Below are 25,072 nucleotides of genomic sequence, written 5' to 3'. Positions count from 1 at the left end.
GACATTGAGCCGTTGACCACTACCCTCGGGATGCGACCATCCAGCCAGTTCCTTATCCACCGAACAGTCCACCCCATCAAATCCATAGCTCTCCAATTTAGAGAGAAGGATGTTGTGGGGGACCGTGTCAAAGGCTTTGCAGAAGTCCAGATAGATGACATTCATTGGTTTTCCTTTGTCCACCGTTGTTGTCACACCATCATAGAAAGCCACTAGGTTCGTCAGGCAGGACTTGCCCCTGGTGAAGCCATGCTGGCTATCTCAAATTATCTCCCTGGCCTCCATGTGCCTTAGCATAGCTTCTAGGAGGATCTGTTCCATGATCTTCCCAGGCACAGAGGTGAGGCTGACAGGTCGGTAGTTCCCAGGGTCTTCCTCTCTACTCTTTTTGAAAATGGGCACAATGTTTCCCTTTTTCCAGTCACCAGGGACTTCACCTGACTGCCATGACTTTTCAAATATCATGGAGAGTCAGAGGCTTATCAATGCATTAGGTTCTTTCCACCCTTGATAGAGACAAAAGAATAATCAAGGATCTTAATTCTCAGGAAGGAGAGCATTTCTTTTTCTCCAAATTCATGACAGCTGTTAAATGGACTAAAACCTGATGCTTTTCAGTAGTCAGTTTCCCTTTTCCAAGCAGAAAGTTTATATTTGCATTCACTATCATTGGGTCAACATTCATTATGATTTTTTTTCATCATCTTATTTGAAATTCAAGCCACAGATTTTGCCCTTTACAAACCAAATAATGTCATAGCAAACTTAATAGCCCCAAAATATAAGAAACTCAATAGAGGAAAAATAGGGGTGGCAAAAGTGCCAAATGTAATCACAGGACACCAGTGACGCCTAGGGGCTACCGAGGTGGGAGAAACTCTCTGACTGAAAAGACTGTTCCCAACTCTGCAGCGTAAAGCAAGCCATTACCTTTGAGAGCACATCAAGGAGGACCACACGAATACCTGAAGCCACATTTGACATGTACTCTTATTAGAGTTACAACTGCAAAAAATTACCAGAAACAGAAATAACTGTGAAACATTACCTGGCAATTTACTGCACCAGCAGCACTTCAGTTCTCCCAACATTATACATCAGTTATCAAAACTCACATCCAAATGCTAGCACAATACCTTCTCTACTGAGTTGCACAGATACTCTGTATGTGTGCATGACATTCAGATTTGTAGTTCTGTAAATTGCTTCATCAATACATCTCTTCTCTGCATGTTTAGCTAAGCAAGGAGCCAAAGCGCTATTAGGATGACAGTATTTTCAGAGTTCACATACACAGAACTGCTCATTTATTATAGGGTCACTTCAGAAGACTTCAAAGGGACTTGGATGACGTGTTGAACAAGCATGCTTTAAAATGCATGTCTCAGCAACAGAGCACACAACACTACAATTCTACCCTTGGTGTGAAGGCAATTCACCCATGTGGCGAGCCGTTTTGTGGTACAGAAACACCTTGATTTTTCAGCTTACAGAAATATCTGGGTCCCTCATGATCAAACTAGGGTTTGCACTAACTTGTTCTGCTTTAAAAAGCCACAAACCTCTCAAAATGCAGTCATGGGGGGGAAAAAAAAAAAAAAAAAAAGACCTAATAGTCTCTAATGGTCTCATAACCCAAGCACCTCCTAAACTGGAGGGTTGGTCCAAAGCAGCACCCCACACTCACTAAACTACATCACTGCTCAAAGCCAGAAAATAGAAATCTTCAAGCCTCCCCACTTTCTCCACTCATCAGAGCATAAAACAGGAAAGTACACTACCATGACAAGCTTTGGCAATCTTCAGAAGACATGACACTTCACACCACGACAGAAGACTAATAATCACTGTACAAAGCAAATTAAAGAGGCATAACTGGAATTCCCTACCCCTAAGCTACCAGTGTAAAATCAGAGGGCTGCAGGAAAAAAGGCATCTATAGCCAACATTAAACAAAGCAAAAAGGACAATGTCTTCTGGTGATTTTGAACAGCAAACACAGAGAACCCAGCTGCATACACTCTTCCAGATAGTAAATTTGTACATGTTTTCAGAAAAACTAGTCAGTCTAAAGATTCAATCTTCCATTTGACCACTAAACTTACAGGTCAGGCAAGCTGGCAACAGCGTTACTTCAGGACAGTAAGCCACAACTACCTTCATAGCTTGCAAGTTCTTCAGTTTGAAATACCAATTCACATACTATCAGTAATGCATGTATTTTTGCTTCTTACATGGAGTAGACGGCTCAAGGAACAAAAAGGCAACTAAAAATATATCTATTTTATTTACCAGTTTTCTAAAAAGCAAAGTCATAAAAATTAGTCACAAGTGGCAAAACCAAAAATATATTGCACAGTGTACAGAAAACATCGTTGACATGTTGACAAAGTGTCATCACAAATAAATCATCTTACAACAGTTTGGAAAAATTACAGCTTCAGAATCTTATCTATAAATGGAGGCATGTAGATTTAAAGTTACAGGAAAATATTTTAATACCACCCTGTAAATGCAAACACTTTAAGGATGCAAGATTAAGTCCATAAGTAAGCACATCCACAAAATGCTCTAAATATACTTTTCTCTTCCTTTCACTAAGTTATGGTTACAAGATGGTCATTGAAAAAAAAAAAAAACAAAAAACCACAAATTAAAAAAAACAGGAAAAAAGCATGCTAAAGCAAAGAAGTTCAAAGTGGTTGAGAAGTCCCTGAAAATAATTTGTATAATTATGATGCACTCCTTTATATAAAGCTTTTATTTTTCCCAAACCCTGGTCCAATTAGAACTATTTGTGTTTGCATGTAAAAATGGAATATATTTAATGTTGGTATAGCTGCACTGTTCCATTTATGATTAAAACATTTAATACATCGGACTTGAACACCAACATTTTAAAATTTCTCATTCAGTTTATATTTACATGTATCTAAGTTTGACTTTGCTAAACTATTAAAGACAGGAATCAGATCTTGCTGGGTAGTGCTTCACACTACATTTAAGATACTTACTTTTTAAATTGTGATTCTACTTGTTTCACAAGTTCAGACACTCTGCTATCTGCAGAACCTGTCTCCAATGTAAATTTCCTCATGACACTGTCCAATTAATAATTACTTTACACAAATTATTTCTTCCACTAAGCAAATACCAGTCACTTCTGCATGTTTTTGGTGGTGTCAGATCTAACATCACATCCTCTTTGTAGACAAAGAGAAGTATTTTTATAGAATGAAAATAACCTTAGATTTCAGTGAATAGAAATGTTATCCTAATAAAAAAAGAAATTCTTTACATGAAAAATATTTTAAGACAAACATATCAAAGTTAAATGAATTTCTCCATGTTTTTCACCCCAAGACCTACAGTTGACACCTAGCAATACTGCAACTAAATGTCCTTTAACTAACCAATATATTAAAGTTGCTCTTCTGTGTTCTCTTCCCACAGCCAACATGTATAAACAGTACAAGAACATAAAAGCACACGTATTCAAGTCATTACAATCTCAGAGGCATTAAAATTAAATCCTTGACAGCAAAGGATTCCAGTCACACTAAGTTTTAGATTATGCAATTCAAATACAGTGAAAGTCAACACTATTCTCAAAATCACTTCTTTTTTGTAAGAACCATCTTCAAATGACAAGAAATATCTAATCTAATCTTCTCTTGCCACATACAAGTTTGATGTTTGTTTAGCCACACAGGAAAAACTGATGGCCTGAAAAAAAACCCAAAACAAACCACCCTGTTCTTGACAGAACGAATCAGAAATAAAGGTTAAAGTTATACCAAACTTCGTCTAACAGTCACTGGAGCATACGCAGTCATCCTTTGTGGTCTTAGTTTTTAAAAATCTTTACACATAAAGATTTCTTGTGTATAAATAAATTCTCAGAAATGATGCTTCACGGTAATAAACAGTTCATAAAATTACAGCATCCATTTCAATAAAAGGCTACAAAGTTGTCAGCACTTGTCTATACTTTCTTACACATTCAGGTAGTATTTTCACCCAAGACCATCTTTCAAAATTAGTTCAACATTTCTCTTAGACACAAAATGTTTCTACATTCAAAACTATAGGAAACAAAGAGGATGGGATCAACCGGTATGAGAAGGGCAAGTGTGAACTGATTTGCTTGAAGGTTATTTCTTCTACTATGCTGGACCACTTCAAATATTAAGAACAACGGTAAAGAGCCACTAAGCGAAATTGCTAGAACAATTTATAATGCTGAATCATTACCAAAATGAGATTTGAAGAACTGTATGTACGTAAGGGGATTTTCAGTACTTGTTAACCCACTCTACAAAAAACAGTAGGCATCAATGAAAGTTTCTATAGTTTATAAAGAAATATTTGAGGCATGTAAGTGCAAAATATGAGTCTTTCTTTTTTAAAGAAAAGCTATACCATCTTCAACAATGTCCTTACTGGGAAGAGATTGCCACCATTTAAAAAGAGATTCATTCACAAATGACTCTTCTAGAGCAAGAACAAACACATTTGTTTTTATGAACTGGATTCATCTTGCTGGATACAAGTTTAAAACCTTTAGGAATCATCACTGTAGTTTTGAAGCAGCTTTGAAAACAACAGGCTCAAAGGCTATGTTTGTTCTTCACTGACTTGACTCAGGGAAACCAAGTTGTTTTCCCCACTGTCTTCAATCATTTCATTAAGGTCCATTTCATTGATTTCTTCATCATATGATGTATAAAAATTGCTCTGTATATTGTCCTCACAAAAAATACATTCCTAAAAAGAAAAAAAAAATAAAAAATAAAAATCACTCATCAAAGAAAAAAAAAGCTTTTCCAAACAGTCCATTTGCATGTAGCCCCTGATTCCAGGGGAACACTTACATCTGTGCTGCAACTACCAGACATATTCTACTATCCCACAAAATTATTCTATAACATGTGGTAAATCAATACAAGTACTTGAGAACTCTACTGGAAGCAGTTATGTCATAGATCATTTACAATGCTGACATTTTACATGCACTTCCAATCACCTTTTCCTCCATTTGATTGCTAACCCTGCAGTAGCATGTTCATGTCAGTTGCAGGGCTTAAGAGACTGAAGCAGCTGTGAACTTACACAAGTTGGATGCTATAGTATTAATGCTGCAGTAACACAAGGATTACGATTCCACTGCAGTTCTGTTAACGCTGACTTTTGAAATACTCATGGGCAAAGAGAGCCTCTGTATTTGATAACTTATGCACAAAAAAGCTACAAATGATGAAAAACTTAGGGAAAAGAGAATACAATCAGATATTTATGTGAGAATAAGTTAAACATGCAGACAACAAATAAAACTGCAAGGATGCTTTGTTTTATTTTTGGGTTTGGGTTTTGGGGTTTTTTTTTGCTTTTCAAGCCATTAAGCCACTTACAGAATCGAGATAAGAGATGATACCATGTGAGGTCTGATAGAAAAAAGGGACAGTGTACTCCCATTAATTTTGTACTCTCTAGAAGGCAATGGGCATAAATTTCTGCACACAAAACAGTTGTTTTGGGTTTTTTTTTTACGTAGTGAAGTTTCTGGCTGCATTGATAAAGGATTTCAAATGGATACACAGACATTTAGAAATCAGAAAGAAATTTCTTATCCTGTATTCACCACTACTTTGACTTCCCCATTGGAAATGATTGTAAATTAAATCAAGCCAGAAACCACTGCATGGAAGTCTGAATTAACTTTTTTGCCTGCATAATTGACCAAGTTTTCATTGCAAGAGGAATGGAAGAGTCTAACATAGTCAGCTAATAATTTAAGCATTTATACATGCAAAAGTAACCAACGCATTTAAACTTACAGAATTAGCAACCGTTTTTGGCAGTCCACCTTGCTGGATCCATGGATGGACTTCAATAAGCTCTCTTTTTTGTTCTTCTGTAAATTTTGGCTGTAGTTTCTGCATTTGCTTTAATTTCTGCTTATCTTCTTTTAAAACTGTTTCCAAATCTCTAAAATAAAATGTATTTAGAAATTGAGGTTCAACAGTTTCTGGGCTTTATGCCTATATAGGGTTACACAGTCAAACACTAACATTTTTAGAGTATTTTTGTTCTGGAATCTTAAGCTTACAAATCTTATATTGGAAGAAAATTAAGTGTGGTTATTTCAGCAGCTTTCTGCATTTGCAGACAACTAACACAACTCTGCTGGCTCATTGTCTTTTCAAACCCCATCAGCAAAAACAGGGTTTATAGAGCTATTCAGGCAGCACCCACTGGTGAAACCACCAAGAACTCCAGTTTCCCTCTGCTGCTGCTGCAGTAAGTTCCGAGTTCCCCTTCACTGGGAAGGCAACGCAAAACACACCAGATGTACATATGAGATACTAAAGCAGAAGAAAGATATGTTTAAGAAGGTCATCAAGAATGGCTTAAACTTCAGGACTGAGAGGGAAAGACTTAGAAAACACTGCTCTATTTCAGCAGCCAAAGTTTTCTCTCCCCACAATGCCCCATTTTGATTCAGCAACTTAAAAACCAAAACAAAAAAACCCCGCACGATACCAAATATTTGCAAGCTACTAACCTCTATAGAAGATGACAATAGAAAGCAAGTTCCAAGAAACTCAGTGCTATTTCTGTTCCTTACAGCATACCCAAGAACAGGTTGGCTTTATGCTTCTCTTCTTGGGCATCGCACTCTGACAGTGAGCTTAACTCTTACCACAATGTCGTTTTAGACTATGTTCTCTTTGGCAGGCTTTGCTACTCTTACAGTCTACTGTACGGTCTACATCTATAGTTGTCAACCCTTCAGGCTACAAAAACTGAGAAATGCCAAGGTATTTTTAAAACTAGGGAAAAGTTGTAAAGTTCTTACTATGTGTTCTCTATTTTTCCCCCATCATCCCTGTGCTGCTGTATTTTGAAAGCTTGTTTTCTTTCCCTTTCAAAAGGCTTGTTTTTACTGAAACTTCCTACTCCTTTCAAAATACCATTCACTACTCCCAAGAAATATAAACATGAAGATTAAAAAAAAAAAAAATCTGCAGACTTGTCGGCCCCCACCCCCTATACCTACTCTTTGCTATTGAAGTAGGGAGGTTTGGGGGGTTTTTGTTTGGTGTTTTTTTGGTTTCAGGGTGGTTTTTTGTTTGTTTGTTTTTTGATGGGGTTTTCTTGTGGTGTGATTTTTTTTTTTTTTTTTACCACGAAGTTTTTTCTAGTAGAAACTTTCATGATTTTTACCTTCTACTTCCTTGTCTTATTTGAATGGGAATTTATGGAGAAGAATGAACATGTGGAAGTTAACAACCCAGGAAAAAAAACTCACAAGGCAGAGTAAGCAACATGCCACTGGCTGTGGCATCTCAAGGACAACAGACAGGAGGTACAGATTTTCCATGGTACAGATCATCATTAGATCTAAGCGTTTTTGCCAGGATCTATTAATCAGACTACAAGGATTTCTAAGAAAGTAGTTACAAATCACTAACTATAAAACAGCTTCAATAAATACACACAGTTAATTTCAACTCAGGTAATTAATCTAAAAATGCAGGTAAGCCTAATAAAATAGTTTTTACTTTTTGAGAACTTCTTTTGTAGCGTACAAAAGATATAAAGGAAGCAAGAATTCTTCTGGACACTGAGCTAAACACTGAAACCAATTTACTTCTATTAAGAGAGGGATTCATATTTATCTTTTCTTTGGTACACCCTGCTCCCTCCAACATACATACAGTTCATGAAGGACTACAACATTGGTATTACCGTGAAGGTATCTGGTAAGTCATCATAACAGTGTCATCTGTATTTGCCATCAAAAGCCATATAGGATCCTGAAGGACATATTTAATGAAGTGCTCACTTTCTTCCATTTCTGCCTTCATTTTGGTTTTATGATGATTTTCTGAGGAATCAATACTCCCGAAGTATTTGCTGGTATGACTAGTTTCACTACTACCTTTAAAAAGAAATTTCAAGTTTCATTATAAATTGTCAGATACATAGATTGTCTGAATGCTTTTGAAAATAGAAAGGATTAAAGAGAACTGAAATTATAAGCACAACCACAATTTTATTTCATTTTTTAAACAGAGGGAACTTCCTCCCCTAAGTAACTGCATTAATATTTTTAAAATGCAAATTCTCAAGTTAAGTCTCCATTAAATTTCAACACAATAATTAGCTTACTTAAATTAAAAACTCTGAAGTTAAACATGAAGGACAACTCATTCTCATTCTTTCTTCATTCTTCTGTCACACCTACATAATATCTTAATGGCTATTCTACACACACTTAAAAGGTTCTATACTGAAAAACAAGCACAACAGAAAAACTTTGTTATGTAATAAAAAAGAAATCAAGAATAAACTATGCAAGGAGGATTAAAGACAATAAAAACTGTTACATAAAGCACCTGATGTTCAAGTGGTGTTTGTAATACCTCGCACTCCAACTCTTCTAAATGCTAAGAGAGCACTCACTGCCAGTGTTACCTGTTCTACTCCCTGACATGCCACAGCCATTGGATCCAGACCCCAGAGACTCAGCAGCTGCAGACACACCACTCCCCGAAGAAGCTGAACCAGTGCCTGAACACGCATCTTCTTGAAGTAAAATGTCAAGCAGGACACTAGACATGGAGAGTGCATCACTATTTTGAGCATCCATCGGAGATTCAGCCTAGTGACAAGAAAGGGAGGGGAGGAAAAAAAATTAAAAACCAAACCCAAAACCAGAAAACAAGGCCATTTCATTACTACTCATTTACAATATTAATCCATTTCACTTTATAATATAATATGTTTACACAGTTATTCAGAGACAGACAACCACCAATAACATATGCCAAGACCAACTGAGGAATAATGAAGTTGACTGATACTCAGACCAGTGGTCCTTCAGCAAGATTGAGATTTCAGTTCAATTTCTTTTTTTTTTTTTTTTTTAAATAAAAAAATATATAGTTTAGTGAGGAAATAAGGAAAGCACTTGCTATTCAGTTTTGATAGCCCCTACCATCCTGGACAAGTCAGAATTTACCCAAGCCACCTAAGACATACTAGCAGTTGCTCCTACTATAATCTACCTCAAGGAGACTTGCATCAACAGTCCATCTCTTACTACTACTCAGTGCATGACGAAGTGCATGAAGGTGTTCCCAGATGCAAGCTTCCTAGGGAAGATAATTTATTTGTATGTTTTTAAAGGAAAGAGCATTAACTATGCTAATTTCTAATGTAAGCAAAACCTCACAGCAAGTTAGATTGAAGATTGAATACTAGAAATTAAGGTTGACAAAACTTAGCAAAATACATAATAATGGAAAGTACTAGCTTTATCCTTAACACATTCCTGAACAAACGCCTGTATTTTCCTCATTGTCCAGTAAGTGATGAGGAAATTACAGAAAGTTAGATTTTGCAGGTTTCTAAATAATAGGAACTGACAGTTTGAGGCAATTCAGAAGCATTTGCCAGCAAAATGGTCACTATTAGATTTTGTTACCGAGCTTCCCTTAATCCAGCAGAGGCATCTCAGAGCATGATGAAAGTTACAGACTGTCACAGATGCACTGCTATACCACAGCACAAGTCAGAAGTCCTTGACGGGATAAGAATTCAGCTATGTTATACAGTGTACAGCATATATTAGTCCAAATATGGCATTGGATGTATATATCCCTGAACAGTTCTCCATAAGTGGCATTTGCACAATCAGTATGATAAGAGAATTTAAATGAAAACCCAATTTATTTGTTCTCAAGATCACGAATAACAAGCATGTAAGGATTTGTCAAGTTGTTGCACTGTATCAATTAATTTTGGAAGTTCCTCTAGAGAAACATAAATATAACAGAATTCATTTCACTCTATTCTCCCTCAATTTTCCCCCCTTAAGGATCAATATCACAGAACGGCAAGGGTTGGAAGGGACCTCAGGAGATCATCCAGTCCAACCCCCCTGCTAAAGCAGGTTCTCCTAGAGCATGTTACACAGAACTTCATCCAGGCAGGCTTTGAATATCTCCAGAGAAGGAGACTCCACAACCCCCCTGGGCAGCCTGTTCCAGTGCTTTGTCACCCTCAGAGTAAAGAAGTTCTTCCTCATGTTCAACTGAAACCTCTTATGTCTCAGTTTGTGACCATTGTCCCTTGTCCTGTCGTTGGGCACCACTGTAAAGAGTCTGGCTCTGTCCTCCTGACATCCACCCTTAAGATATTTGTATGTGTTGATGAAGTCCCCTCTCAATCTTCTCTTCTTCAGGCTGAACAAGCCCAACTCTCTCAGCCTTTCCTCGTAGGGGAGGTGCTCCAGTCCCTTTATCATCCTAGTTGTTCTCCTCTGGACTCTTTCTAGGAGTTCCTCACCCTTCTTGAACTGGGGAGCCCAGAACTGGACACAGTACTCCAGGTGGGGTCTCACCAGGGCAGAGTAGAGGGGGAAGAGAACCTCCCTCGACCTGCTGGCCACACTCCTCTTAATGCACCCCAGGATACCATTGGCCTTCTTGGCAACAAGGGCACCCTGCTGGCTCATGGTAATATCAAGAATATTAGGTAAAATAAATCATCTGGAAACTAATAAGGGAGAATAGTTTAATGTGGAGGTCTAAATGTTCCCCACAGTGTGAAGAACAAACATTTTCAGAAGTTTTTCCTTCCTCCTCCTTTATAACTTCTAAAGTAGATACATGCTTATGACTCACTGCACAGTGAAAGTCATCTTATCAGCTTCTAGCATCAACACTAACAATGCTTTTTACTGATTACTTACAGTAGTTTAGATCTCAGACATGCCTAAAAGTAAGAGCCACCCCTTCCAATGCCTGCTTTCCTTTTATCAGCAGGGAATCTGAGTTCTACTTTGTAACTGCACCATTAGATGCAGAGACCAGTTACAAACCACAGAACAAGAAGAACAAGAGGGAGGAAGGAGCCAGTCTAAAAGGTTTAGGTTGCAACTCCATCCCACCAGTGACTTAGCATTTACAAAGATACTCCATGGTACCTTTAGAAAACACGAGTATTAGTCTACATATTTCTGTCATAGAAACCTTTATGGACACATTACTCTATCTGAAGTTTCTGTAAGGTTACTTGTTAAACTGATTTGTCAAATTTCAATGAGTCAGGAAATAAAAAAAACCCAGAAGGTACAAAATAGCTCAGCATAGTTTTAGTGCACCAAATAAGAAAAAAAAAAGTTATGGCCTGCAAGTAATAATTCATTCCTCCTTTATTTTGGTTGCTTGTTTGTAAACAAATATAGGATTTTATTTTAAATCAGCTTATTTCAGACCACTTAGAAATTGTTTTCTTCTTCCATACAAATTCATTAGCTCAAAACTTTTTGCTAAAGAGCTCATATTATTTTATATCTATTTCAGTGCTTTTCAATGGGCTTATCCATATTCATATTTAAAAGAAGCAGAACAAAACTGTTTCGGGATTTATTTCCAAGCTTCCTAGTGTAACTTTAAAAGAAAAACAAGGTGGTTTTAATTTTTAAAGGTTAAGATTATTCTAATGATTTTATTTCATGTTTTATTCAGTCTGCTGAAGTTTGAATTTTCTAACTACAGTTGTGAGTCCATCTTCTGGCATTATGTTGACTGATTACTGTCTATCATTAAAAAATAGGTCCCACAAGTGAAAGGACTGAAAATGATTAGCACAGACAGGAAAATGGGAGGGAAGGGGGGGCAGCAGGTAATAATCCGTTTTAGGCATCTCTACATATTAACAACTTCAGATATGTTCAAGAATGTGGAAAAAAAAACCAAACCAAAACCCAACAGCGTACTTACTGGTAAAGATCCCTTTCTACTACAGTTATCAGTTGTCATAATTTTGCCTATGGCTCCTTCTTCACTTAAAGCTCCATGTAAACCTGCAGAAGCTCCACTTTCAGCAGTTTTTGTGGTTTCTTCTAACTGTAGAAGATTCAGAGGAGAACTGCACCTTGACTGGAACAGAGGTGGTGAAGCCTGGTCTTGAGGACCCACTGACTGTGGAGTGCAGGAACGGGATGCCTCATTTCGTGGCTCTGTGACAGGAACCTTTTCACTCTCTGCTGATGGATTATAATGGAATGGCTGTGTTGGAAAAAACGCCTGTTGTGGGAAAGGGCTGGGTGTCGCAAATGGTGTCTGTGTTGGAAATACTGTCTGTGAAGAGAAAGTAGAATGGGCAGGGAAGTTGGGTTGGCTGTGGTAAAGAGTTTGAGGTAAGTTGCTGTTCATCTCTGGGTAGACATAGTTGGGGAGCACAAGAGCTACGACAGGTGTCATGAGAGGTGCAGAGAACTGGGATGGTTGCAAAGGGCAAGCATTTCCAGAGTCTGGCAACTGATTAAAACCAGAGAGTGAAGTCTCAGGAGCTGGTGGTACAGTCCCTGTTGCTGGAAAAACAGGAAGCGGATATGCAGGCATAACAGTGGGAAAAGACATTGCTGAATAGCTCGCTTGTGAAGTGTCTGATGGTGACCAAGCAGTAGTATTTAAACCTTGAAGAGGGAACCGATGGGGCAATTTAGTTCCAGAAGTTGTACTGTCCGAAGACTCTTGTGGTTTAATACGCTTTGATTTCCTGTTCTTTCCACTTTTCTTCCAAGGCTGATCCATTCCAGAAGCACTGTTTCTTTGCCCACGGCCACCTGCAAAACAAAAAACCAAACAAAAACAAAACAAACAACACACTACCATCAGGAAGGATCCTACTTATAATCTCATGGATCCCTTTCACCTTGTCATCCTTAGGAGTTGCTCAAAAGTGCAGTTCTGGACTTAACCTACCCAAATGGAAGTATTTGGGAAGGGGTCAGGTTCTTTTTTCTGTAGCATAAGAGCTGAGCTAACTGGGCAATGAAAACCATGCTGACACACAATGGAAGGAAAAAGAGCAGCAGTGGATCAATTCAGGCTCCAATGTGTGTCACCCAAACAGCACAAAGCTGTAAAACAGTGGCTCCCAGAGGGGCAAACTTCTAATTACTCCAGCAGTTACAATGAAAGTATGGGACATGACTGAAAGCATTTCTAGAGAGCTCAGGTGTTCAAGTCATGCAGGTCCATAACTGCAAGGTGGGGGAGGGCGGGGGGGAGGAAGAGAGGAAGAGAGAAAGTACACATTAAAAAAAAAAAATTCCTGGGGGGAAAAAAGCATGCTACCTTTACAACCTTATTTTAGGAGAAGTCAGCACCAAGCAACTCTTCCCTAGGTGAAGGTTGTCAGTTTATCTGATTACAGACATGAGGAAATCCACAAAACATCTTCCAACTCTAAAACCTGCTCAAACTTTTAGTTTGCCTAAAGCTTATTTAGATAGGCTGAAAGTTTATCGAGTAAAAGAACTGAAGGGGACGAAAGGGTTCCAGAACAGGTTTCCTAAAATCAAGGACCTGCACAACTATTTAAATAAAAAAAATGAAAGATAAGAATCTGCAAAAAAATCCTTAGCAGTGTCTGACTTCTGTTCCAAGTCAAGTCAGGACTGAAATAGGAACAAAGTCAGATCAGTATCAAGTAATTCTGAAAATGCCATTCAGAGTTCCTAAACCTAATAAACAGAACAATCTCACTATTACAGCTAGTCTGTGCCATTTCCATCCCACTGATCACATTATTAACTTAAAGGCAACCAATTATCAGATTGTTTCACCAATTACACAACAGTGGAATGGGGGAACTGGATGTGAAGCAAATGGGCTGAAAAAAAAACCAAAACCACAAACCCAAAAGAAAGACAGATGGAAAGACAGAAGGAAAAGAACAGCAAGGCAATACAAGCATAGACACAGCAAAGCAAACATGCTAAAGCATGTTTTTTGTCCCTTGAAAGTAGATGCATTACAGTAATAGTATAGTGAACAGATAAAAATTCAAAACATTAGTAACTAAAGTGTCAGTTACTACATTAAAAGCTATATTCCACTCTCAATCTACAAGCAAGACCTCGTAAAGAATTTCCATGGACTTCAGAAATAGCATGCAATTGTCACTATTCACAGTGGCCCCACAATACAGCTAAAAATGGAACTGCCCTCTCAACAGGATTTGCTTCTCCTATATAATTAACAGTTTTATCATGTATTGCCATACCACGTTCACCAGGCCGTCCTTTTGGTTTATCTTGCAAGTAGTAATTGCAGTGGGACTGAAAAATATTAAATCTCTTGATTTCTTTAAACTTGTTCAAAAAGCTCTGCTCCTCTTTTTGTGTATGCACTGCAAGGACTTCCTTTGTAAGTCCTAGTTTTTTAAATGGCTCCTTTTCTTGATTTACATGCGCAGAGGTGGATGGAGGGGCAACAAGTTGACCATCTAAGAGTTCTGTTCCACTTGGACCATCTTCTATCATTTCTATGGAAATAGGAGGAAGGAATAAGTCAAGATGAAGTAAAAAATGCTCTGTTTATGCATGTTTAAGTTACTACAATTCTGTTATAATTTTGCTGCAAGTTTAAGATATAAATTCTGCCCCTATTTATTCCATTTCCATAGAAACATTTTAGCTGTAAGAAAATGTAAGTCACAAGCAGATACTAGCTGTTCACAGGTCTGAAGTTTGAACTTGCTAGCAATCACCATTTTAGAGAAAAATTACTAGCAAAAAACATACCTAATTCAGGTTGTGGTTTTTTGTCTCCAACATGAACAATGGTGCTACTGTAGCTGCACTGACTTGTGAGAGAGACTACACTTTCAGGCTTGCCAGGTAAAGCTAAAGATGTTAAGTGAGCACCAACCACTGGAGGACCATTTGATTTACCAGATGCCTTCAACACAGCAGGATCTATTAAAAGAAATAATATTGTGGTTTACTGAACATAAATGAGAGTGAATGCAAGTTATATGCTGCTAGGGTTGCGGAACAGTAGAGGCTAAACTATGCTTGACAAGACACAAAATGAACATTTTAATTTACTTTATGCATTCCACCGAGAATGTTTTAGGAATAGAACAACTTCTGAGAAACCAAATCCAATCCTCTGCTTTAACATACAGCCAAACAAAAGCTTTTCAATGAAGGACTTTTTGCTCTTTCCTGGTCTTCACTTTACTTTCATGGCACAATTTTGGAAGAAAGTTTCTAGCCTCTTCCAGCCTAAGATTAAGTCCCACCCAGCTCCTGTATTGTTGTACACTAATATCTGTCATTAGCTGTTTATCCTAACAGATTTGCTCTGAGCATCCACCTGTTTAAATTCTCTCACCTGAAAGCTATACACAATAATCTAGCAGAGGTCATACCAGGGCTTCATAAAACAGCATTAAAACATTCCTTCTCTAGTAGGAATAGTTAGCATAACACATATTTAAGACCTAGAGTTTGCCTTTTTCCTGACCAGAGTGTGCTGGTGGCTTTGTCATTCTCAGTCATTAGTGCACCAAAAAGCTAGCACCAAACCCCCATCTTCTCCTGTCACCTAGAACTGCACAGACTCCAAACGACAGCAGAAATTTTGTTCCTAATTGTATGACACTAGTTCCACCATTTCTTCCTCTAGTTTTCAGGCATTTCAACTCCTTCTACAGGACACTTTGTTCCTACGTATACTGATACTTTCCAATTTGATTCTAAAAGCTGCATTAGAACTACTTTTTGAAGCTTATAAAAAGGAAATATATACTAGATCATTCCCAAGAACAGTTTTTGAGAAACTCCACTAGACACTTCCCCTTCAGCCTCATGCAATGACAAGGTTGAACAGGTAAGTATCTTGTTTACGTACAGTTCTTTACCAATCAATCTCACAATTCTTGTACTAATAAAAAGTTATGTTCTCCACTTTAGCTCCCCATCCAGACAGGAACTATATCAAACACCACACTTCAGTCCTAACAAATTAAATTAATGGTTTTGCCTACAGCAAACTTTTTGATAGCAATCCTCAGTAATCCCCATCTTTTATTTTCATGGATGGACATTCCGTTAATCAGGTTCTTGTGCTTCATACAACACAGAGCAGTGTGATGTTTCATTTTACCCTCTCTTGTTCCTTTTTTTTTATTATTATTATCCATAAAGAAGAAACAGAAATGGAATGTGCATATTTTTGTTGCAATTAATTAGCTGCCAAGTTCTTCAGCTGGTTGTTCTTACAAGTCTCAACTGTGAAACAAAATTCCTACATTTGATAATGATTCAAGTCCTAAAACTCAAAATCCTGCTGTATTTTGTATACTATAATAAGCTTATTGCATCTACAATCCAGATACTCAATCAACTATTCAGTATTTTGATTGTAGGAAAGATTTGAATGATAAAAGTTAGATCATCAACATCTAACACTGAGAAAATGGCTATGAGGTCACACCTAAGCTACCTTTGTCATTATTCTGCTAAGAGGTAACATCAAACTGACTGCTAGCAAAAATCAATCAAGAAAAAGCTGTGATGTAGAGATACCTCCCAAGGGCTGTACAGCATTATCAGCTGGTTTTTGTTCATGAACTCCAGAATTCAGTGATGCAACACTTGATGAAGGTTCACATTTTCTTTTTGCTGTACCAGGCACATTACAACTCTCCAAGTACCTAAAATAAAATGATTTAACAATGTTAGATATGCAAGTCTTAAGTCTAAAGGTCAAGAGTAATTTACACAATGGTTGCTTACCTGATGACACTGTCCAAACAGCTAATCTGTTGATAAGAATATATGGGTTGTTCTTTCCAAGCCAATTCTTCAGTAGTAATGTTTTTAGGAGCGGCTGTTACTGCAGTATCCTTTCCCACTCCATCTTTCACCTGACCACCAGGACCATTTTGTTTTTCTGTGAAAAGACATACTGCTATTATGCAATTATTATTATTTGCAATTATAATCCTTGCAAATTCCTCTAAAAGCAACAGTAAAAGTTCTCATTTATACGTATTTCTTAACAAGTCACAAGTTAGCCACTATAAAGGAAGTAAGAGGCTTGCGCACTAATAGATGAACATTGGGCAAATATTTTCCTGTCCTTATGGATTCTCGGAGGTGTGAAGTTTAGTTCAGTTGATGCATATGGATCCAAAGGGAATAGATACTATAACTATAAGACAACAGATATCATTAGAGTTGAAACGCACTCAGTACAAGGACAACTCTAGCACCCCTAAGTTATAACAAATTATTAGAAGAATAACGTATTAATGTATACAAAAATGTAAGTCTCATTAGTAAGATTTTCATTTATCAACTTCTGGAGGCTACAACACAAACAGGAAAGACAACATCCATAACATTTCTCTCCACTTAACAGAAAAGATGTTTGACTTGTATGAAGACTGAGCTATAATTAAGGTACTTCGAAACAACAGCTTTAGGACATGCCCTAACTGTGTGTTATATCATTATCAATTCAGACACAGCTGCACATAATATTGTCCTGAGCACAGCAGAAAGATACAGGACAATATAATTTTAATTGATAAAAATCCTGTCTTTATGCATTGATTAGAACTAAACTAGAAAAAATCCTACTGTTCTATTATACAAGGCGCCAGCACAATACACTGATACTTACTTAACTTGTTAACTTCTTACCTGCAAAAGGCGCTCTCTTGTATTCCAGTTTAGCTTTATTGTCAGTGAAAATACGCTGTCCTTTATTTTTGACCTTACGGGCATCTTGACAAACCTCCTGAAAGCAGATCATTGGAAAGAGTTATTACAGAATTCTGACATAAAAGATCATGCATAGTGATTCCTCAGTTGACTAAATCTAACCTTAGCTAACCTCTATCTTATAATTAGTCTGATCACAGGAAAAATCCTGATATATAGAATTTTATTGTGCAGCAGCAGAATTTGGGGAATTGGAAAGAGAAGAAATTTAAAGAATGTTTTTTGTACACAATTACTCTGTATTTTGTTTAATATGTTTGAATGACATTGTTAGGAAAATATAAAGATACATTACAAAGACAACTTCAGAAAAAAACCCCAAAAAAACAACAAACAAACCAGTATCACTTGGTGAACAAAATATTGCTGCTAAGAGTGAGAACTTTTTGTGCTAGAAGTTTAACCAAGCACTGACAGGATGTTATAGAACTGTAAGAGTCTTCACTATCTGTGGAAATAGCGAAGGAAAGACAGGTGTCTATTTCCCTCAAAATCAAGATCATCTTAAACATTACTTTTCTGCATAGCTCTGAAATGTAATAAGTTATCTGTTAAACAAAAATATCCAGAGACATCATCTGCTCAAGCCACTAGTGTTAAAGGACTGAAAGCCAGGAAAGTGACTACCTTGGCAAGAGCAGCATTCTGCCATACCTGCTCACAGAAGCAGAAATCAGATTTGGGAGAATTAGTCTATAAGCAGTAAGTAAAGGAAAATCTTGGCTTTCAGAATTTAACACAACTCAGTGAGATACAACAAATTTGGGAAGAACAACAGGAAAGCCAAAATGGCTAGAGATGTTAAAAGGTGCAGATCCTTTGACTGCATCCACATTCAGTACATTACTGACTTAACAGAACTATTCCATAGGCAAAATTTAACACTGCTTAGTTCAGACTATGGAATTTAAGATGTTACATCTCACTATCAACTAGATGTAGTAATGGTAAAGTTAAGTTTTAAGCTCAAAAAAAAATTTATTTTATTCCTTTCCATTTATTTCATTCCATATTATATAGTGTATTTTTGCAATATAAGAAGTGATCAAGGTCAAGCTATCCCTTGGTTATGCAGGTATTACTGCATTTTATCTTCTTAGTTCCCTTTGGGAAAACAGTAATCACAGACTTTCCCCTCCCAAAATAAACTGCTTTCAAATATCCAGCTGGTTTTCCCAGAAACACAGCATATAACAGACATCAACCTTCATGCCTATAACTGTGCTTGAGTACCCTGAGACTTCACCTATACCAGAAATGTTTATTCCCCTAGACAGAAAGGTTTTTCTCCATGTTAAACAAACAAGATAACTCTTTCAAATTAGGGATGGAAGAATGTATAAGCAAAAAGTTATGTTAAAAGTAAGAAATCCCACTTTTACTACTTCGCTTTGCGCCACATACTTGAATAAGAAAACCCAAACCTACTGGTTTATCCTTATGATTGTCTTCATTATTATTTCCTGTGCTGTCACTGGAAGACGCCACGCTCATTAAGTGCTCATGTGAACCATTGCTACCTAGGCTTCCATAGCCACTGGATCCACTGTTGTGTACAGGCTGTTAATAACAACAACAACAACATATATATGCACACACATCTCTTTGCACAGCAGCTTTAAGCAAAACTGAAATTGTTACCAGTAATTCCATGTGAGGAAGAAAAAGAATTTATTTGAGGTTGGGGGCGTTTTGGGGTTTGGGTTTTTTTTTGTGAGGACTCCATAGCTGCATGAAATCCTTAAAATACCAGCTGGAGCTTTAACATACTTCAGTAAGTCTTGTCTGGTAATCATGAGTGTAAGTAACTTCCAGGATTGTAGCCAGACATTCCAGTACAGTAGTAGACAGCTAAGCAAAACATCACACAGAGATAAATAATGCCCTTTGTCCAGTGGGAAGTGAAAAGGGTAACATTCAAGCACATGCTGTACCTGCAATAACAGCCGATATATTTGCTCAGTGATTTCCTGAACACTGGGATGAAGGATTCTATCCTCTGTATAGTTAGGAGCAGCAAAGACATCTTCGTTTAAGGGACCCCTGCATAAACCAAACGTTATCCCAGCTCATTACAAAAGCAAGTACTTCAGTCAGAGACACTATAACTTCAACTTACCATCTATATATAGTAAACAGAATCTTACGCTTATTCTATTGTATCTACAACCTTTCAATCTGATAAAATACATACCCTTATCCACTTTGAGCATGACTTCCCTTTTCTGAAGAAACTCTTGACAGTATTGGCAGATTTTGAAGGACTTCACATTTCTTTTTAAAGCAGTTACTTCATCACAAAACCCCAATTTAAAAAGGAAGCAATTTTTATATGTGGGTTGTTTCCTCTCCTGAAAATCCCTTATGCCTTTTTTAAGGATCACCATGTAAACCCAAGGGGAGGGAAAACAAAAATGAATAAATCATAAAGTCCCAACAGTTTATTGACTTACGTCCTAACTTTGTGTCTTCCAATAATAAATGAAACTTTTCGACTCCAAGGGTTGATGAAACTGGACCAGCTAGTGTCCATGGTTATATAATCTCCATTTCTAGTGCAAAACCTGATTGGTGAATAGTCAAAAGGCTGTCCTCCATACTGAAGTACTGTAATGAATGAGTCAAAAAGAAATTTCAGATCAATATTTGTGTAATCTCCTTCATGATTCAGGATTTTACAGTGAATTGCAAAGGAAGAAGATGACATTTGAAGGAACAAACCAGATACATCTATACATTTAGAAATAGTGGGATACTGCAATAAGTAGGCCTTCATAATTTACTGGACCATGTCAATAAAATCACCCTCAAAACACAACAAGGTAAGATGACTGAAGAAACAGCTTTATATTTTCAAAGTTTAATAAATTAACATTGCCAGAATGGCTTTTATTTTTTTCTGTATGAAAAAAGACTAACATCTAAAGTATGACAACTGCTATCATTGCATTCTCAAGAAAATTTACATATAAAATATTCATTTACAGTCCATTTGTTTACAGCAGATACGCATGCTTCATATTAAATACGAAATTGAGTGATTTCTCATTTTCACCTGCATGCATTAAGAATCAAATTGTAGAGTGTAGGATTCAGTGTTTACTTGCAGAAAGATTCAGACACAATTAATTTTCACCTCCTACTTGTTAAGGCCTTTGTAGTTATTACTACTGACTTCTAGGTAAAAAAAAAAAAATATATATATATATATAATATATATCTGCCACAGTAAGATATTACATACTTTTTTTGTGAATTGCTAGCATTAAGGGTCTGTCATTTGGGTGAAGATGCACCAAGACTGGTGTTCCTATTAAGTCCTGAGGTAGGTATCCCAACAGAGGTACTGCTCTGGGGAAAGAAAACAAAGAAAAAAAAAATAAAAATCAAGTGGAATAAATGTGTATTTAATCTTTAAAATACTTCCATTTTAAGTTTTCTTGGCTTTTTTTCCTATAAAGTGAATGAATAATTTTAAGTTTAAATTTGGGGAAATAGCAGTGCCTATTTAATACCAGAAGTACTCTTTATGAACAAGGGATTTCTTGTTTGTGTCCTGGTTTCGGCCGGGATAGAGTTAGTTTTTTTCCTAGTAGCTGGCATAGTGCTGTGTTTTGGATTTAGGATGAGAAGAATGTTGATAACACACTGATGTTTCAGCTGTTGCTAAGCAGGGCTTACACTGGATGAGGACTTTTCAGCTTCCCATGCTGTGCCAGGGGCACAAGAAACTGGGAGGGGGCACAAGCCAGGACAGCTGACCCCAACTGCCCAAAGGGGTATTCCAGACCATACGACATCATGCTCAGTATATAAACTGGGGGGGAGTTGGCTGGGGGGGGACGGACGACAACAATTGCTGCGTGGGACTGGCAGGGCATCAGTGGTGAGCAGTTGCATCACTTGGGTTTTTTTCTGGGTTTTGTTTCTCTCTCTCTCCCCTTCTTGTTCTTTTCCTTTTCATTATAATTTATTATAATATTTCAATTATTAAACTGTTCTTATCTTAACCCACAATTTTTCTTACTTTTGCTCTTCCAATTCTCTCCCCCATCACACTGTGGGGGAGTGTAAGCAAGCGGCTGTGTGGTTCTTAGTTGCTGGCTAAACCACAACAGTTCGTGGGATGGTTGTTCATTTTTTGGGGAGGTTTTTTTTTTTGGCAACTTTACAAAACAACATGATCAGACCAAATGAAGGAGTCTACTACAGCAGTTCTGTATTTTCGATGCTGCATAGCTCTAGAGGATAAATACTTACCCTAATTTTAAAAGAGCATTAATAAAGTTTAATCCTGTAAAACTCCCATGAAGGTAAATAACACCCCAATCTATGGGCTGCAAGCCAAGACTAAGGATCACAGGATTACTATAGCTGAACTAGGAACAGGGTAGCTGACCAGGACTCAAGAAAACTTTCTCACAGGCAGGTTAAGAGTTCAACTCATAAAGGAGCTGCAAGGAAGCAAAGTTATTAACTAAAATAGAGAATTAAAAGTTACTAAAAATCCTGCATGTTGTCAATGACCACTTCTGATGATGTGAATGACTAATTTACATGATGACATAATTTTCATTGATTACTTATAGCATTCATATTAAGGATAAAGAGTGAAAGTTCACAAGCGTCAGTTTGCATCTTACCCTGAAAGCTAACCACCAAAAATATGCTTTGGAAAAAAAATAATGCACTAAGCCAATACTACTCAGTAACGTTTAAGAAATTGCCAGATGCCAGTAAGTCATCTTGTAAACTCAAAGCGCTGCATACCTCCCCCCCAGCCCCATTCACTGACAAAGGCCCAGGAGCAGAAAGATACTCAGTATCTGAATAGTTTTAATGAAGAACTTGGCCACAGTGCACCACAGATACAGGATCTGTGTTGTGTTGGAACTCAAAAGCATTACGGGACAAATGCCTTCAATATTGCCTTTCCAATAACCCACTGGAATTAGATCAGTTCCCCAAAACATCAAACATACCCTTCTGGCAAAGATACCGAGATATTCAGGGAAAATGAGGACAGCAATTAATGCCTTATTATTGAAGCAACTAGTTAAAAAATTAGTCTTAAAAGCTTGTGGATGAACTTTGCAGAGCTGAAACCAGCATGAAACTCTTACCAAATCATATAATTTTAACACATTCCAATTTAAAAATGCTGCTAAGTTCAAAGCACGTAAGAAAAGTTATGCCACTAGAGGAATTTAAAATACCAATCCTTTCTGAATGACTTCAGCTAGGACTTCATCAAATAACACTGTAGAAGAAAACATGAAGTTTTGTTCACACTGTTTCTAATTCTTTGCCACCTGCTTTATGAAAGCCTGGCAAACTCTATATATGTGCTGCAACAGAACACCTACCCTAAAAGGGATCAAATTTTAAACTGTTATTTATTAATCTAGTTATAAAGAAAGATGAAAATTCAGCCACTTCTGTGCAACAAAAAAAAAATCCTCTACGCTTTTTTATACTAATATGAAGATCATTGGAAGAGTCAGGGATCTAGAATATAAGACCAATGAATAGCGATTGAACTGGGCTCGCCTGTTCCAATGAAGAGGAGGCTAAGGGATGATCCAGGAGCTTCCCACAACTACTGGAAAGGGGAGTTACAAAGATGGAGTTAAATTTTCTTGGTGGTGCCAGACAACAAAACTACAAGCAATGGCCCCAGACTGCAGTCTGGAAAACTTATCCTGGATGTTAGGAAAAGTTTGTTCAAGTGAGTAGTCCAAGACAGGAACAGTTGCCCATACAGATTGTGTAATCTCTGGCCTTCGAGATTTTTCAGGCATTATTGAGACAAGGTCACAGCTGACCTAATCGAGAACTGGGCAACAGTTCCATTTCAAGCAAAAAGGTGGAATAGAGACCTCCAGCAGTCCCTTCCCACCAGCATTTCTGTGATCATGTATGCTGTACTTGAGAATATATAATCTACTAGAGGCAGTACCTCAGCATCTTTATGCTTCCTCATAATGAATAACTCAAAATAATTCAGAGTTTAAGTTAATAAACTCATTTTATGAATGCAAATGCACATATGGCATAAGAATAGCTGATGAGGAGAGGCAGAAAGTTTAGTTTATTTTATAGAATGACATTTAAAGTGGCAAAACAACATGAATAAGAAGTCTCTTTATATTCTTATTGCAAGTTAAATAGGAAACTGCTTTAAATTTACTAAGATCACTCCACTGTGAACTATATAGAACTCCTTACACACATCACACACATTAAGTATCAAATACATTTCAAAGACAAACATATAGAGGAATGATCCATTTAATTTCATGAAAATGTTTAGTTTTACTTAACACACTGTGTGCAGAGATCGGACAAATAAGCATTTTTCCAACCCATGAACACATACTGATTTCAGAAATTAAAGTTATTTTATGCAAGTCAGACAACAGTTTCAACATCATATTATAAACAATTCTCACTCAAAAGCAGGTGTTCAGTTGTATATTTTTAAATATTATACTCTGCTTTTTCTAAGAATGTATTGTTTTGTGTATTCCATCTAACCCTGGAGAACTTAAGAGTCGAGTGCTGCACCTGGGGAGGTCAAACCCCATGCACCAGTACAGGCTGGGGGCTGACCTGCTGGAAAGCAGCTCTGCTGAGAGGGACCTGGGAGTCCTGGTGGATGACAAGCTGACCATGAGCCAGCAGGGTGCCCTTGTTGCACAGAAGCCAAATGGTATCCTGGGGTGCATTAGGAGGAGTGGGGCCAGCAGGTCGAGGGAGGTTAACCTCCCCCTCTGCTCTGCCCTGGTGAGACCCCACCTGGAGTACTGTGTCCAGTTCTGGGCTCCCCAGTTCAAGAAGGGTGAGGAACTCCTAGAAAGAGTCCAGAGGAGGGCAACTAGGATGATAAAGGGACTGGAGCACCTCCCCTACGAGGAAAGGCTGAGAGAGTTGGGCTTGTTCAGCCTGAAGAAGAGAAGATTGAGAGGGGACTTCATCAACACATACAAATATCTTAAGGGTGGATGTCAGGAGGACAGAGCCAGACTCTTTACAGTGGTGCCCAACGACAGGACAAGGGACAATGGTCACAAACTGAGACATAAGAGGTTTCAGTTGAACATGAGGAAGAACTTCTTTACTCTGAGGGTGACAAAGCACTGGAACAGGCTGCCCAGGGGGGTTGTGGAGTCTCCTTCTCTGGAGATATTCAAAGCCTGCCTGGATGAAGTTCTGTGTAACATGCTCTAGGAGAACTTGCTTTAGCAGGGGGGTTGGACTGGATGATCTCCTGAGGTCCCTTCCAACCCTTGCCATTTCTGTTAAGTACCCATTGGAAATAAATGAGCTGGGCATACATGGAGGAAGGGAAGCTTTACATTGTGCCATTAGCCTGTTAGAAAAGATAAAACCCACCATGCAAAGTTGCAGTGGGCTTGGAGCATGTGTGGGAATGAGGCAAAGAGAAAAATCCATGAAGAGGACAAAACT

At 37.7% G+C, this 25,072-nt stretch overlaps 1 protein-coding gene across 3 annotated transcripts in view; it reads right to left on the bottom strand.

Annotated features, from left to right (window-relative positions):
- Positions 1-2,297: 2,297 nt before the first annotated feature.
- Positions 2,298-25,072, bottom strand: part of PER2 (period circadian regulator 2) — a 48,207-nt gene continuing 25,432 nt past the window's right edge. For all 3 annotated transcript variants that reach the window (XM_035888832.1, XM_035888831.1, XM_035888833.1), the window contains 14 exons: positions 20,847-20,953; positions 20,056-20,209; positions 19,537-19,645; positions 19,031-19,162; positions 17,522-17,618; positions 16,610-16,766; positions 16,400-16,527; positions 14,609-14,782; positions 14,089-14,349; positions 11,796-12,643; positions 8,482-8,668; positions 7,753-7,945; positions 5,838-5,988; positions 2,298-4,767 (listed from right to left, as the gene is read on the bottom strand). In XM_035888832.1, coding sequence (XP_035744725.1) covers positions 4,618-4,767; positions 5,838-5,988; positions 7,753-7,945; positions 8,482-8,668; positions 11,796-12,643; positions 14,089-14,349; positions 14,609-14,782; positions 16,400-16,527; positions 16,610-16,766; positions 17,522-17,618; positions 19,031-19,162; positions 19,537-19,645; positions 20,056-20,209; positions 20,847-20,953 — 2,848 coding nt within the window. In that variant the 3' untranslated portion in view covers positions 2,298-4,617. The remainder of the gene's footprint in view (positions 4,768-5,837; positions 5,989-7,752; positions 7,946-8,481; positions 8,669-11,795; positions 12,644-14,088; positions 14,350-14,608; positions 14,783-16,399; positions 16,528-16,609; positions 16,767-17,521; positions 17,619-19,030; positions 19,163-19,536; positions 19,646-20,055; positions 20,210-20,846; positions 20,954-25,072) is intronic.

Source organism: Egretta garzetta, unplaced genomic scaffold (assembly GCF_000687185.1).
Source record: "Egretta garzetta isolate BGI_Z169 unplaced genomic scaffold, ASM68718v1 scaffold161, whole genome shotgun sequence".
Classification (NCBI taxonomy): Eukaryota; Metazoa; Chordata; class Aves; order Pelecaniformes; family Ardeidae; genus Egretta; species Egretta garzetta.
This window is presented reverse-complemented; position numbering and strand designations above follow the sequence as displayed.